Source organism: Nannospalax galili, unplaced genomic scaffold (genome assembly GCF_000622305.1).
Source record: "Nannospalax galili isolate Female #2095 unplaced genomic scaffold, S.galili_v1.0 scaffold162, whole genome shotgun sequence".
Lineage (NCBI taxonomy): Eukaryota > Metazoa > Chordata > Mammalia > Rodentia > Spalacidae > Nannospalax > Nannospalax galili.
Window position 1 is genome coordinate 935570 of NW_008350388.1, and position 17246 is coordinate 952815.

The following is a 17246-nucleotide window of genomic DNA, read 5'->3' on the forward strand; positions in this document are numbered from 1 at the left end:
GACCTCGGCTCGGCCCAGCGCGGGGCCTCGCGCGTGCATGGCGGGCTCCGAGCAGCAGCGGCCGCGGCGGCGGGACGACGGCGACCCGGACGCGGAGGCTGCACCCCTGCAGGACGCGGAGCTGGCCCTGGCTGGCATCAACATGCTGCTCAACAACGGCTTCAGGGAGTCGGATCAGCTTTTCAAACAATACAGGTGACAACCGCTCTCCGGATCCCCAGCCCTGATCCCCTGCCCCGGCTGCGCGCACCGACCTGCGGGATCCCCAGCAGCCCCCCTCCTCCTCCCCTCTGTCCCTGAGCCCGACTTCCCGGGTCGCCTACTGGAGCCGGATCTGCAGCCGGTGCCCCGAGTCTGGGCCTGGTCCTCCCGAACCCCCTCCCCCCTGCCCCTTCCCTCCGCGGGTCCCCCAGTCCCCGCTCACTTTGCGCGCTCTCTGCTGTGCCCGGGGCTTCTCTGCGGCGCTCGCAGCGGTCGCCCTGTCCCCCTCGCCGGTTGGCTTTGGAGCCGGATGCACTGGAGGTAGCCGCGAGCCCGGCACCGGCTGGGTTGGGACTCTGACTCCCGTGCTGCTCCCGCAGCCTTTGTGACCCTTGCTCCTTCGCATCCACGGCCTTCCTGGAGCTTTTGTTGTTTCAAGACAGATATTCGTAATTGTCACTGCGTGCAGGAATTTAAACATTTCAACCCAAACTCTGCTCGTTCATCTCTCCGCCTTCTAACTAAACACAGTCCTGGAAATGAGTTTCTGGTCTATCAAGAGAGAGGTTTTACTAAATATTTCTCTAGCGTAAAGGAAGAAGAAAATGGAGGGAGTTTTAAAATTATGGAAGAGTGGAAGGAAAACGCGCGTGTTCCGTTAATTTTTGTTTGGCGTTTAAAAAAACGTAAAACCGAAGCCTGGTAGCTTTCTTGTGGCTGTGGGCGGAACCTTCATTTCATTGGGGACCAAAGCCTTGGTGTTCTGCTTTGAAACGCAAGTTTGTGATTTGCCCTTTGAACGTGGACAAGCTGTAAGGATGTTGCCTAGCAGCTTTTTTGAACGTTTTAGGGGGCGTATGTTTCATACTTTCCGGAACCCCGTAGTTTGGTTGAAATGAGCGAACTACGATGCAGTCCGAGTGTGTAAGCGAATGAGACTCGAAATGTTTAGACCTCAAAGAATGGTAGTTTCCACCCAGCCAAGCTGCTGCGCTCTGAACACAAAACTGGTTTATTTTGCTGTTTTGTTTCTGAGACGTGGTCTCGGCTGTGTAGCCCAGGCTAGCTTTGAACTCTTGAAACTCTTGCCTCAGCCTCCTCAGTGCTGGGATTGCAGTCTTGCACTACCACACACCTGGCTGTAAAGCCATTTTATGTTTAAGTCAGCTTCCTTCCACCCCTTTGAAAATCTAGATGTCCTAACTTATTCAGAATGTCTGTTTTTAAAAAGTCTGACTTTAAGCTGAATTTCATCAAAGATTACTGATGGAGGATTAAAAAAAATGACTACTTCCATTTTATCATTTATTTTGCAGGGTTTTTTTGTTGTTGTTTTGTTTTTTGGTGTAGGGTTGTGTGTAGATCTGGCTGTCCTTGATCTCGCTATGTAGCTGTCTCCACCCTCCCAGATGTGGGGGTTACAGGCATGCAACATCTTCCTTGGCTCTTTTATAGTATTCAAATACTCTAAAAGTGTATCTCGTGAAAAAAGTCTCCACTCTTCCTTTTTGAGGCTACAGTTGGTGTTCTGTGGGGGCAGGGATGGAGAAAGTCTTCAGAGTGAGGTTTGCTCTGAAGTTGGTTGGAGTCCTTGCATATGTCAATTCTCACTTTGTAATCTGCAGTGCTTATTTAAATGGTCTCTGCACTGCCTTAGAGTACTTAAATAGTACCTGCTGCTATTGTTGCTGTCACACTGAAAGCAGAAAACTTGCTGTTTCTAGCCTGTTTCAAGCACTGCCGATAGAGGGCAGATGAAATGCTCGCTCTCCGGTAACACAGAGGTGTCTCCCATAGTATTTTTCTGTGGGGGAGGGGGACTAGGCAGGATCTACACTGTGTAGCTAGGAGCTGTCTCCTTGTTTCCAAATGGGAACTGAGAATAAGGAAGAAAACAGTATTGTAATACCTGTTTTCTGCTAAGCACAAGTGCCAGACACATTCTGTCATACCTCACTGTCCTCATGACAACAAGGTACTGAGACTCGTGTTTGGCATGGAGCTGGACCCAAGGTTGTGGCTCTGATCTGCCTCCCTCACTGAATTTGTTAGACACTTGCAATCTGCCCTATAACCTTATTTTCTGGCATTGTTAACAAGGCTTTTACAGGGATGGAGGGAGAGAGCACAGGATGACTGACAGCATTATCCTATCAGCTTTCCCTGCTCCATCTGCTTTGTTTGGGATGTGAAAAGTCGCTGCATTCCTCCCATTTCCAACATGTGCTGCTTTTCATCTGTGTTTTGGGGAGCACAGTTGCATAGAGAGATGGTCAGGAACTGGCACCCAGCAACCAGGGTTCTAGTCATAGCTCTGCCCCTTGCATAGATGCTGACTTTTTTGGTTTCTCCAAACCTGTTTCCTTGCCTATAAAGTAAGGCTAGCAGTAATGGTAATAGTGCCCACCCTGTGTACTAGTTAAAAATATTGGGAAGAGAGTTGGGGTTGTAGCTCAGTTGATAGAGTATCTGCCTAATGTACATGAAGCCTTGGGTTCAATCCCTAGTACCTAGTAAACTGGGCATGGTGGTACAAGCCTGCAGTCCCAGCACTCTGCAGGTGGAGGCAGGAGGATCAGAAGTTTAAGGTTATCTTTGGCTATGTAGTGAATGTAAAACCAGCCTGAGATACGTGAGAAATCTCCCAGTATTAACAGGAATCAAAGGAATCTGGCACAATGTAAGTACCCAGTGAAAGCCAGTGATCTTGGTACCAGTTGCCTCCATCACTAGCCTTGGGTTTCATACTTATGCATAGATTTAGCACAAGGCAAAATCCCACACCTGTGGTTAGCTCTTACATCTAAACATTTTTTAGTTACTTATTTTTTATGTATTTGAGTGTTTTGCCTGAATGAATGTTAATGTACCCATATCATTGCAATGCCCACAGAGGCCAAATAGGGTGTCAGATCCCCTGGAACTGGAGTTACAGATGGTTAGCTACCATGTGGGTGCTGGGAACTGAACCCGGGGCCTCTGTAAGAGTCGCTGGTGCTCTTAACCACAGAACGACCTCTTCAGCCCCTAAAATTTTTTTTATTACATGTATTTATTGTGTGTGTGTGCATGTATGCCATGGCACATGTGGAGGTCAGAGAACATGTATGCCAGATTGCTTCTCTCCTTCCACCATGTGGGACCAGAGGATTGGATTTAGGTCATCAGGCTTGTAGGCAAGAGCCTTTACCCACTGAGCCATCTCAATAGGGGGAGAATCAGATGCCCAGCTCTGCTTCCTTTTTTGGTTTTGGTCTTTTTGAGACAGAGTCTCCCTATAGCCCTAGCTGGACTGGATTCGCTATGGAGACCAGGCTGGCCTCGAACTCTCAGAGATCCACTTGCCTCTGCCTCCAGAGATCTGTAACAGTAGCCCACTCTCTGCTTGCTGGTAAGTGGTTTCCTTCAGTTGAACAAAGAAACATTTTATATCTAGCATAACAGTAACATTTTTAAAGCAACAAGGTCATTTTCTCATGCCACACACTGAGATGAGATGCTTCATCAATAGCTACAGAATGAGAAATGGTAACTTTGTAGAAACTGCTTACAATGAAAGCCATTGTGAATTGATAGGCGGTCTAAATAGTGTGATCCAGATGTTACCCCTGTAGGAATTGGAAATATCTGCACAGTAGAGAGCTTCTTTTGAGATAGTCAGCAAGTCCCTGGTTGGAAGTTACAGAGATGCCACTTGTCACATAGTGATAGTGCTGATGTAGTGACAAGCTGTCTGTTGTTGGTGCTCAGCCACTGACAGGCACTTGAGATGTTTCCCCAGAGACCAGGACAGATTTCTGCTGTGGTATGAATACGGCTTCTGTCCCTCTAGCCCATTGTGGTTAGAGACTTGAGACTTGGAAGGGTAGAACCTTCAGGAGATGGTTAGAGATCTTTAGGAGATGGCTGAAGTCTTGGCACTGTTGAAAGTGGGCACCCTGCAGGAGGAGGGACCTAGTGAGAGCTCAGTTCTTATGTCAGTGGAGGCATGAGGTTATTTCTCATGAGACTCCTTGGTAGTTCTTAGAAGATGGTTACAAAAAGAGTAAGCCTGGGCTACCCTGTACTTTCTTGCCAGTCCTGAGGTGTGACTTCTGTATAAGCTCCTACCACCACATGCTGCTGTCTGCCTCTCTTACCATTGGTGTCAGTTGATCTTTGACTTTGAAGCTCTAGAACACTGAGCTTAAGGGAAGTTTCTTTCTTCATAAGTAGCCTACATCAGGTATTTTGTCATAGTAACAAAAAGCTGACTGGCTAATGCCTCAAGGCTTTTCTGCTTTGAGCCCAAGGCCTTGTTTGTAAATTCATGATATCTACTTTCTGGGATCTGATTTCTGGTCTTGGAGCTCCAGTAGTCCTGAATCACACATGCACACATGTTTGCATGTCATATACTGAGTTGGTGTTGGCTTGTGTGATACATGCTCAAAGTTTTGGGCTGATGATAAGACACACTAGGTGAGGTATACAAGAGAGTCTAGACTTTCCAGTGGTATACTGTAGGTAAGAATGGCCCAGCAGGGAAACTAGAAATGCATTCACAGGTCTCTAGTTTATAGGGACAGAGATAAGCAGTGTCTAGCCCAGCCAGAGGACATTCGCTAGAAGAGAATACCTGACCTTTCTGATGAGGCAGAAGTGAGTCAGTTGAAGGAGAGGAACTGGGAAAGGCAGGGGAAGAAGAAAATAAAGATGCAAGAGATGGTGAGGTTCAAGCCTAGTCTGGGAGAGGAGTCAGTGGAAACCCATGTAGGGCTGGCATGAGAGAGCAGTCTACTGGCAGCAGCCATGTCGCATTGGATGGCTCGTCTCTCCTTATTTTCCTCTCTTCTCTGGTTGGTCCATGTTGCCTGTGAGTCGATGCTTTTTGTTAGGTTATCTGGCTGTTAGGCATCAACTTGCCTTGTCAGTGATGGTTGCCTTGGCTCCTTGGGGTTTCTGGGTCCTACTGTTGCAAGTTTTGTTTTTGTTTTTGTTTTTCCATTTTGACTTGAAGGTATTTTTAATCAGAGAGCTGGTAGGGGAGGAGAAGCACATGAAGGTCTGAAAAAGACCAGGGAAGCTGGAGCTGCTGGTGCGAATGAGCTTTGTAGTGTCTTGTTCCACAGACCTGACATTTAGCCTCTTCCCTCCCCCTATGGGAACCGTCCTTGGCATCTCTTAGTATCTTTTTTTTTTTGAGGCATGTGTTCATGTAGCCTTAACTGGCTATTTAGTCAAGGATGACCTTGAATTTCTGGGCTTCTCAGCTCTACCTCCTGAGTGCTGCGATTACAGGCATCTGCCACCATGCCCAGTTTATGTGGTGCTGGTAACTGAGACTAGAAACTCAAAGGGCCTCATGCATGCTAGGCAAGCATTTTACCAACTGAGATACACCCCACCCTCTCTTGGCATCTTTTTTTTTTACCTCAAAACAGCTATAGCTCTTACTATGGGAGCACTACTACCAATTTGGAGCTCTGGATATTATTGAAAAGTGATATTTGTCATTGACAATGAAAAATAAACATATTAGAGAATGTACTGAGTGTGTATTAACCCAAGTTCAATCCCAGGCACTGTAAGTAAATTGTATCTTGGTTATTATTAAACGTTCACTGAGGATAAATATGAATAAATAAATACAGATTTGATAGAGAATGCATAGGTGAGATCATGGATTCATTTTTTTTCCATTTTCAATTATAAAATGGCAAGAATGTGTTACAAAAATTAAAAGTAGAAAAATTCATGGTGAATAGTGTGTGTATGTGTGTGTGCACGCATGCGTGCATACTCACAAATTTGGATCCTAAATTGCTCAGCACAGTTTAGGCAAATTCCATAGCGCTTTATACTGTGTGGCTGTATTTTGAGAATATGCTGACTACAGAGATGGTTCAGTATTATTCGGGAGTTCGAAACTATCCCCTGTGGACCACATCCATCCTGCTACCTGCCTTTGCAAATAAAGCTTTATTAGGACATAGCCACACTCATTTGGTTATTTGTGGTCTGTGGCCTCTTGTGCACTACCACTGCAGAAATACATGATTGTGACAGAGACCATAAAGCCAGCCTTTTGCAACCCTGGCCCCTGGTTCAAACTATGAACCTTCCTGGAAAAGCTCAAAGAAAAAGGCGTGGAGCCAGTAGCATCTGAACTTCCTCCCTGCCCCAACTCACGTCAGCTGTTTGGGAGGACAGGAAGCTCTGTGGGGCCGCTAGTGTCCTTCAGGCGTTTTGGCTGCTCACAGGCAGCAGTGTGGTTTGGCCCTGCTGCTGGAGTCTGTGGGAAATCCACAAATGCAGAAATATAAGAAAAGGAGAAGGAGTGAAAAGCGGAAATGGTTTGAGGGAACTGGAGGGAAGACAGGAAGCTCATCCGTTGACTCTTCCTTCCTCCTCTCCGCAGTGGTAGGTTTGTATAAAGGCTCATCTTTTGTTCCCTTCAACCGTTGCACTGCGTGAAAAGTCCCCAGAACTGGGATTCTTTTTAAAAATCAGTTGCCCGTGTAATAATGGGGAGGGCTTTGAGGAAATTATCAGAGGAAAAAAACCCCCAAAACCTTAAGTCATGGCGTGTAAATGTGTCAAAGATGTATCACACACAGACACACACGCATGCATACATGCATGTACACACTTATGCCTATTCATAGTTCAGGGTGTAAATCAAAGAGCTGGTGTGCTCTGAGTCACTTCTACTGTGTTAACAGCTAGTTCGGTGAGCTGTCCTTCTTCCCCTAGGGTAGTTGCGAGAACTGTATGAAGTGTAATGAAGTTTTGACTACGCTAAGAAAACACGGGGAGAGAAGACTGGAGCACGGACCCCTTTCCATCCAATTTTTTAAGCTTTATTTTAAATTGTATGTATATGTGTCTTTGTATATGTGCACATGAGAGTGCAGGTGCCCATGAGGTCCAGAAGAAGGATTGGACCCCCTACAACTAGACTTACAGGTGGTTGTGAGCCACCAGATGTGTGCTGGGAACCAAAGTCAGGTCCTCTGCAAGAGCAGCACGTGCTCTTAACACCACGCCATCTCTCCAGCCCCTCTGCTGTTCTGGTTACATGAAACCACTTGTAAATTCCCAAACACATCCTGTTATTTGATGAGTTTTTACCTTTCACAGGCTGGTTGAGTTCTTAAAATACCATTTTTGCACCCAATCTTCTTTACCAGGGTAACCCTCCTACTTAGCAACAGTGGTGAGACTTTGAAGAGGCTGGTACTAAGAACTCATGGGGAGCAAAGTATAAAGAACACAAAACCGATGTCTGTGTAACTGAGATGAATTTACCACAGTTTCAAAACTCTGCCTGGTGCGTGTTCAGCACTGTGAGAGGGGATAGTGCAGGGTCAGGAGGACTAGCCTTTGCTTTGTTTCTCATGTGTTTCACTTTTCATGGTTTCAGTCCTACACAATCACTAACCGTGGTTTGAAAATACTAAGTGGAATGTTCTGGAAATTAAAAACAATTCATACATTTTACTTAATTTCATTTTAATATTTTGAGACAGAGCCTGTCTATGTAGCATAGGCCAGCTTCAAACTCCTATCTTAGTCTTCAAGTGCTGGGGCTGCAAATGTGTATCCCCACACTTGGCCAATTCATTAAATAACTAATTACAACATATTGTTATAATTGTTCTATTTTATTGTTGTTAATCTCTGTGCCTAAGTTATACATTGTTTCATCATATATGTAATGTGTGAAGGAAGAAATACATAAGATTAAATGCTATTTTGTGGTTCAGGGATCCACTCTGGATCTTGAAACATATCTCCCACAGAGAAGGGGGGACAACTATACCCCTTGGAGCACTTACCCTTGTTTCCAGGACCCTAAATTCATGAGTAGACAACTCATTCTTTAGTGTGGGTCTAGTTGACATTGAATGGGCCTTTGTGTGCTAAACTATGGGGAAAATGCACTCTGATTTTTGAGCAGCTAGTTCTGATGGCCTATTTTTGTGTAAAGTGATTCATAACTTTTCTGTATAAGGAGAGCAAGTCCCGACTTCTGACATGGACTTGAAGGCAGAGACGAGCTTTTCTTCTTGTATGAAAGCTCAGATTCTAACAGGCTATGGACTCCCCTGTGCTTCTGAAGGCAACCATCCTTATATAAAAATATACAATGTATAAAAATCTTATAGTTAAAAATTTATTACATTTATTTGTTTATTTTGGGGGAAGGAGGCACATTCATGGCATAGTGTACATGTGGAGGTCAGAGAACAACTTGTGGGAATTGGTTCTTTTTTTTCTACCATGTGGTCCCTGGGATTGAACTCAGGTTGTCAGGCTTGATGGCTGGTAAGCTAATCTGTCTCGCTCTCTTGTCTTTACCTTTATCTAGCACTGTGCTGCATTGAAATCCTTGTCTCCTGACTGTAAGAAAGGGCTGAAATCTGAGAGGGTTCCTATGTATATGCTTCTGAGGTTGCTGGAGTGTTCTGAGGTCCAAGATGCATTAAAAGCATCACCCAGCAACTTCTCAGTCCTCTGGCAAATTTCTGTTCCCAGCAGCCTGTTTTCCTCAGGCTTTTTCCTGGCCCCCTACCTAAGGCTTCTTTAAGCAGCCCACATCTTGGCTGGGGTGTTCTGCACAGGCCTTATCTTCAGAGTTCATGCAATGGGACCAGAGTCTCCATGCAGGGAACACAACTGAGACAAGAGGAGGCCAGTCACAGCCACATTCTACCTCTACAGGAGGAGGGCAGGGCATCCTGCCAGCCTCGGGCAACCAGATTGCTCATTCATTCCAGGAAACACTGTGCCTTTCTGACATGCAAAGAACCACAGACACTGAGATAAAGATAACGTAGCCCCTCACTCAAAGTTGTCATGGATGGATCACTGGATACATGTTTTTACCTATGGAATAAATGATTAAAGCTGAGAAAAAATAAAAGCAGACAAAGGTCAATGAGGGCTCAGGGTGAAGGCACTTACCATGCAAGCCTGACAACCTGAGTTTGATGCCTGGAACCCCATGTAAAGGTAGAAGGGGAGAACTGACTCCACAGAATTGTCCTCTGACCTCCACACACACACAGTGGCATGTATGCCTTCCCCCATCAAACATACACACAAATAATAAATAAAAACGAAAATAAATAAATTAATCCATGCAGAACAACTTCTCTTTACTGCCAGGGAACAGTACCTCCAGGAGCCCAGAAAGCCTCATATTCCTCAGGTGCCTGTAGGCATGTCTCCTGACCCTTAAGTGCTCCACAGAGGCCCTAAACTTGAAATTCCACTTCTCACAAGCAGAGAGCAGAACTTCTGTCTGAAACTGTCCGTCACTGTTCTCCTGGTGCAGCCCAGCCTGCCCCAGACTGAGTAGGGCCAAGGGAAGCAAAGCTGCTGATGACACATCTAAGCCTGGACTGGTCCATCATGGGAAACCCTAAGCCTATAATGAGGCTCCATTTCCCATGAACCTGATCTGCTTCTAAAGAGGCCATGAGTGTCACCTGTGCCTGGCCTAGGCAGGTGTAACTCTAGGGACATAGCTCTCTGAATGAGCTGGGCTGTGGTAGCTAGGTGTTGGGATTTCATGTCTTTCATCTAGCTGTTTTCAGGGCTCAGACTTGCCCTGGGTGGAGTACAACATGTTCCAGGATGCTTTGCTTACCTGGGAAGAGAAGGTGGACGTGTGACTCCCAGACTCCAAAAGCACTGTCCTGAGTTTCAGGAAGAACTGGCTTCTTGAAGAACCTAGTGTTGGGATGGTGCTTTCTAGAGCTGTGACTCTAGACGCTATCAGACCTGCTGTCCTGTTTTGATGATAGACATTTTGTAGCTCCCTGTTTATGGTCCTAAAATGAAATTCGACAATGAAATATTTACCCCAGATATATAGTGCCTAAAAATTAACACGATGCCCAAATAATATAAAGAAGTCCAAAGGAGATTCATAATTCAAATTATAAATATTCTTTTTTTCAATATATATTTTATTGAATTTTTATGCATTTCATACATCTTAATCATATTTAGACCCTCTCTTCAAATTATAAATATTCTTTTTTTTCAATATATATTTTATTGAATTTTTATGCATTTCATACATCTTAATCATATTTAACCCCTGTCCCCTATCTGCACCACTCATGTCCCCCCCCCACTGAATTTCATGCATTCTATCATATGTTAAGGCCTATCAAGTTTGTGTACCCAGATGTCCCTCGGTGTCAACTGAAACCTGGTCACTGGAGCCTGATCAGCCTATCTACTTAAAGAAAATCAACTCTCTCTTACCCAGCAGTGATCAGCTGATGATAGTTCCTTAGCTAAGATTGGACTTCCTGCCCGATTCCCCAGTTCTGTGATGTGCTCTTGTCTGGTTTGAGTTTGCATGGGTCTTGTCATGCTGTCACCATTGCTGTACGTTCATATGAGCAAGTTCCCAGAAGTTTGAAAAACTCTATTTCCTGTGGTCATCCCCCACCCCTGGCTCTTACAATCTTTCTGCCGTCTTCTGCAATGGTCCCTGAGCCCTGGGTGGGTGAGGTTTATTATAGGAGTTATATCCAAGGACACATACTCTTCAGTCTCTTATTCTCTACATTTTGTTACATATATTCTTAAATGCAGGTGTTCAACATGCCTTCACCAGAAGAGAAAATGTAGTTAGATGCTGGTTCCTGTATGGAATGAATCACTTTGGATTTAAGAGACGATGAGAGGCCTTTGCTTAGAGGTAGAGAAATGAAAGGGCCATGCACTTTACCATAAAGGAAGTTATAACAAATTGTTGTCTATGTTAAGGGAAAAGGGGTGACCCTAATTGAGGGAGAGTCCAGGCTGAGGTACAATCCTGTTTAAGTGAAGGAAATGAGGAGCATGGTATTTTTGGCATGGGTCAGAGTGGTGTCGGAGTAATTAAGTCCCGTTGTTAGAACATGGCTTGCATGCTGACCAAGTATCTCAGCAGACATAGCTTGCACTTTGAATTCCCTCCTCCAACCAAGAACTACTGAAGCCATTGCCTCTACTACGAATTCAGGATGGAGGAATTATAGACAACGAGTAGAGGTGATAGAACCCCTTTGTACATGTGGACAGAGTGTTTTCTCCAGGCTCACCCTCAGTCATGACAGCAACTGCATGTTAGCTCAGCCTACTCTTACATGCACCATAATATTTCTTGCTGGGTGGGGCTTTTCTAGAAAAATCCGCATCTGAAGCTAATGCTTCTCCCTCCCAGGTGAGTGTAACTTGCTGTTTAAATCACGTCAGTTGTCTTGTATAGACAGCTGTCTCTGCTTTGGAATTGTACTGTCTTGCCTCATCTCTCTGGCAGGCTCCCCTGGGGTTTACTTCATTTAAATTATTCATCCATAAAATAGCCATCAAGGAGGAACAGATTCATAAACTCCTGTCATTTCATTTCATCAGGAGTAAAGCTTCTTGGTACTATTCTAAAGAGCAGAGGGGATAGGAATGGTATTTTGTATCCAGATTCTAGTTGAATTAGGTAAATGATAGAGATTCATTAAAAAACAATTGGATTAAACCAAAATCCGTGCTATGTGGCTGCTTTAGGATTGCTCCCAATAGGATGAGTCACCATCAAAGCTTTGAGTAATTTTTTTTTCTTCCCTCATTTTGAGCAGTGAATTGCAAAATCTCAAGTTATGCATTGTCAAGGGAATCTCTGGAACAAGAAAGAACTTGATACTTTCCTGTCTTGCAAATCATGCTCACCTCTTTTAGTTAAAGCCAAAACAGGAGGGGTTGACTCAGAAGGGGCCCAAATTTATCAGCTCCTTGCTGGTGGGACAGGACTCCTGAAATCCCCAGGCTAGAATGGGGCTGTTTGGAGACCTGCGTTTGTTGGAGTAATTGGGTTTCACATTATAGCCAGTTTCACATCAATTTAATCGCTTGGAAAGAGTTTTATTTACATCTGAAATGCCATTTGCTTCAGCTGTCAACCACGTTGGTGAATCCAAATTTATTTTGGTTATTTCAGCATTGATGATTGATGATTCCATCATTAGTTTTGAGTTATGAAAATTACAGAGTGAGCTAGAAATGACTCCCCTTGAAATAACACAGAAAAATGAATAAAATTATAAAGTGAGAAAAAGGCCTGTGGGAGCAGGAAGTGGCCAGCTCAAGGATTTAGCCACATACTGAGAGTGCAGTGACAGATGACTTAGAGGTTCAGGGTCTGGAGAAAGGAGAGGATGCTTGGTGCATTGCACAGCCTTGACGACATCTTGGACCTGGACTGAGCTTTTGAGAGAGACTTATTGAGGATAATGAAACTGGAAGGTTTTTTTTATTTGTTTGTTTTTTGTTTGTTTTTTTCTTGAGGAATATTGAGTTGTAAAAAAACAATAGCTCATCAAAGAACTATTAAAGTCTAAGAAATTGCAGTTAAGGATGCTTCAGAATAATGAAGTAAGCCCAAATGAAAATTTCATGACCCAAGCTCCACTGACTGTGCAAGGGAAATGTAGATGACTTAGTGAGAGACAAACACCTATGAAGTTCAGCCCCGGTCATAAGGAACTAATTAACTAAAATTTTATCATGCGGAGTGTCTAACTTCACTTTGAAATGCCTTTGAATTGAAAGAGAGAAATCTCCAAAAGCTCTAAATGAGTATTTAAAACAAATCAGTGTTTGGACTGCTAGCATACATAGATATTTTTAATTATAAAAGTATTAATGCAAATTATAAATTATTCCTGCATATAATAAAGGAACCATTTTTATCTTAAAGCTAAAAATAATGTTAAATAAAAATATCTTGATCCAATCTTTTACTTTTTAAAGAGTTCTAGTTGAGAGATGGGTTTGGAAGACTTCTTGCTCAGTTGATAATGTGGTTTGAATACCATCTTTGTAGCAGCTTGTCAGTGCTATCCCCAAGTGCTAATAGTATAGAATAAAGATGATTGAATTGATTATCTATTTGTAGGACTTAAGGTAGAGCAAAACCAGGAACTAATGCTGATAAATCCCAAAGGTATTTGATACACATTAATCATGTTAGGGAAAGTAAATGCAATTGACTATTTAATCTCTACAACAATACTTTTTTTTTTTTTCCTATTTCTTCTGGCTTTGTGCTTCTAATACTGTGTTGACTAATGTGAAAGGATGTGGTGAGAGATGCCGCACCACAACAGTGCCAAAAAGACAGCCTGACTCTTAGGCATTGGTTAGAACCAAGATCTGTTCTGAGAAGCTGTTCCTTCAGATTTCTCTTAGAACTTCCCTTGAACAAGGCCTTGCACTGTCTCTTTTAAAAATGGTAGGTACATCTAGCATAATAAGGAAAAGAGGAAGGATTTTCCCTTCCTGACCCCCTACTGACCCAGAACAGCACACAGAACCACAAACAGGTGTCATAGGTCCCACCTGTTATTTGCAATACAAATGGGATAATTTGTAGCTTCCAATGAATATTTGCTGCTTTAAGTGCTTTGTATTTTCACAACACATGCAGACATTATTCTGGGTCAGGGGCAAGGATGGGTCATGAGGAATTAAAGCTCTATGTTTACCTTACCAGAGTAACCCAAGATTGTTTATATTGCAAACAAGCTGTTAGTGTCTCAGAAAGTCATCCCTACAAAAGGAGGCATCCTTATCTTTTTCCTTATCTTGGATGAAAAGCTTTCATTCTCTTTCATTTGTATATTATTCTAGTTGTAGGTTTATTAGTGTTTTACCGATTTTTTGAAAGCAGAACAATGATAATTTTTCCATTTATTAAGATAAATTGCATGTTTTTAAAGCCTCTATGATTCTTTTTAGAACCCCATACTATCACATTGTAATAGTTAATTTCAGTTGTTATCTTGGAACAGTCTAGTGTCACCTGGGAAGAGAGTGTCAGCGAAGGATGGTCTAGATCAAGTTGGCTATGGGCATGTCTGTGGAGGATTATCTTGATTACATTAATTGTGGTGGGAAGACCCACCCACGATGGCTGGGACCATTCCCGAGGCTGGGGATCCTGCATGAGACTACAAGTATACACGCATTCATTCATTCTTAACTGCTCTTGACCGTGGGTGTGATGTGACTACTTGCTGAAGTCCCTGCTGCCTTGGCTTCCCAAGTGATGAGCTATAACCTGGAATCATGAGCCAATCATGCCCTCTCTCCCTTAAGTTGCTTTGTGAGGGTATTTTATCACAGCAACAGGAAAGGAAACTAGGATGGATGAGAAGCAAGGATTGTCTGTTATCTCATACATGATATCCACCTCCCGCCACTATCCTTGAGATTCAACAACCTTGATTATTCTGCTCACACTGAATGTTGTCTAATGTTGAGTGTGCAGTAGGTGCTCAGTAAATGATGTGTGCTTTAGACATGAATCCTGTTGTATGTGCCATGCATTTTCCATTTTTAGATGCATGGATTTTTTTTTTGTAATAGGAAATTCATCTGGGGAAATAGTGAATAGTGTTTAAACTAACCAGGATCATTAAGTAAAAGTACAAGTTGATACTCTCAATCATTTAAAGTCATATATATATATATATATATATATATTATGTTAAGGTTATAAAATATTTTATCTTTATACCTTATCCAAAATTTAAAGAGTATTATCACTCATGAGCTATAAAATTCATTACAAATGTAAAGTGGGAGTAAAGTTAGTGTGGTTGGCTATAAGGCTGCTATTACAAACTCAGTGCTTTGAGGTCATAAAGTGACTGTAGTATTTTATGTTTCTGTGGGCACATACCATGATTAGGTCAAAAGAGAAGACATTTAGCTCTTTTCATTCTTCAGGCTGCATAGTTTTTTAGAGACTTCCCTGCATGTGGGTCATCAACCTGGGGTCAGTAAAATCACAACACCCAAAATGACACTTCTATGTTATATGCTCTGTTCCTGAAACAGTCAAAAGAACATCTAAGTACATTTTTCTCTTATAATTCAAAACCTGATTCTATAGAAGGGTAGTCTTTAAAATTGAAATTTCAATATTTTTCCCACTTATAAATGAGCATTTATTGATGGCTATTGTGTTAGATCACCATGGCAGGTTCTAGTAGGAAACATAAGTGAATAGGACTCATTCTTTGCCCTCAGAGGCCCAGAAGATTCATACAACATCTACTTTAAATGGAGTCACATCATGAGAAGTAATATTGACTGTATTGGTCAGCTTGAGTTGCCATAACAAGATGTTTAAGACTTGGCTTTGATAGCAGGTTTATTTCTCCTGGAAGTCTGAGATCAGGGAGCCAGCCTGGTCAGAATCGGTGACAGCTGTCATCCTGGCTTGCTGGTGACCACCTTCTCATTGCATCCTTATGTGACCTTTTCTCCGAGCACCAGGATGCACAGGAAAGAGTGAGGGTATGACAGAGCAGTTTCTCTCTTCCTGTTAAAAAAACAGGGCTCTCGGTTTAGGACTCTGTTCCTGTGACTTCATCTAACCTCAATTGCTTCCTGAAAGCTCTGTCTTCAGATACAGTCACATTGGGGATTAGGACTTCAATCTATTACTTTTTTGGCTGGGGTTGTGGAGGTTGTGGGGCACAATTTAGTTCAAAACAACAGGGATATGTGACATTTTGATGGACCTCCTTGCTGTGCATTACATTCAACCTTCCTTATAAAGATGTGAGATGTGTATTGTCATTTCTCCCTAGTCAACAGAAAAGAAGCTGAGGCTCAGAAGAATTCACTCAGGCGGGATTTGAACTCAGGGCTGTGGGAACTGAGGTGCTGTGGAGTTGTTGCTGAAAGACTGGGTAAAGAAGGAACAGAGAGGTGCAGCCGCAGATGTAATAGCCTTGGCCTAGGCATATGTTGTGTTCAGGGTCAAGCAGCTGTATGGCTCCATGGACACATGTATTGAAAGGAACTAAGGAAGATGATGCATGCAAATTAGGTGAGATCCTATTAGACGCAGAGCCACCACTTGTAGCCTTTCCTCTTGGGCAGTGGGGAGCTTTGATGGTTTTTAGTAGAAGGCCAGTTTAAGTTGTAAGATTTTTGTTTTAGAAAGCTAATTCTAGTGGCAGTGCACATGGGAAGTCTGGAGATAAGAAAACAAGTTGGAAGGTAGTTGACATAGCCCAGGTAAGGGCTGACGAGGACAAGGGAGGTACAGGAAAGGCTTCAGGAAGTGGATCAGCAAGGCCTCCTCTTTCCTTTTGATTTGATTTGAGGTTGTTAAGGCAGGAAGAAGAGTTGAGGATCTGGGTCACCATCTAGATGGGTGCTGCCCTTCAGAGAAAGAAAAGGAACATAGGAAGTGGAGCAGTGTGAAGGGCTAAGTCATGTTGTAGTTTCTTTACCCAATTGCTGTCAACTTGGAGTTGTTACAAGTCATTTTACTCTCTTGGGAAAGAAGTAACTGTAGTTCTCAGTGTTGGAAAAGAACCTGAAACAGCTAGTCAAGTATATTAGAAACTTCTTTGACACCATGATTGGGGCTAGTAACAGTGACTGGATTTCAAAAGTCAGTTAAAACATGGGATTATAAAAATGAAGTAAGAGCCATTAAACATTTTATTGTGACTTTTGATGTAGGGCCAAGGCCTTTCTTCTGTGAGTCTGTTGATTTCTCTAGTTGGCTTTCTGTTCAAAGCCACACCTGTCACCGTCCTTCTGTTTCTCAGTATTGGAGTCCTTAAAGTGGTTCTACAAATCTGTTCCAGCTATTGCCCTCTCACCTAATCCCAAAACTACTTTGAAAATCAGCCCCTTTCAAATGTTTGCAAAGCCTGTAATTATTTTTTACATGCTAACCCATTTGTATCTTAATTTGCACAGTGAACAATGAGTTATATAATTTCAACCACAAGGACAATAGGCACAAATACCTTTAAAAATAATCTCTAGAGTAAGCATGGAGCTTAACCAATAAGCCCGGGAGAAAAGCCAACTACCTTGAGCATTGAATAGGTGAAGGGCATCTATTTCTCTCCCTCTAATATTGGTTAATCCAGAGACTTAAGAGAGTGGAGACAGGGCAACTGAACTTCTGCTGTATGTGCAGTGTCTGTGTGTGTGTGTGTGTGTGTGTGTGTGTGTGTGTGTGTGTGTGT

At 43.0% G+C, this 17246-nt stretch overlaps 1 protein-coding gene across 1 annotated transcript in view; it reads left to right on the forward strand.

The window, feature by feature from the left end:
* Nucleotides 1-7: 7 nt before the first annotated feature.
* Ttc39c (tetratricopeptide repeat domain 39C) overlaps nt 8-17246 on the forward strand; it is a 109000-nt gene continuing 91761 nt past the window's right edge. Inside the window, exon 1 of the mRNA XM_008847618.2 lies at nt 8-195. Within this exon, the coding sequence (XP_008845840.1) occupies nt 38-195 (158 nt within the window). The 5' untranslated portion in view covers nt 8-37. The remainder of the gene's footprint in view (nt 196-17246) is intronic.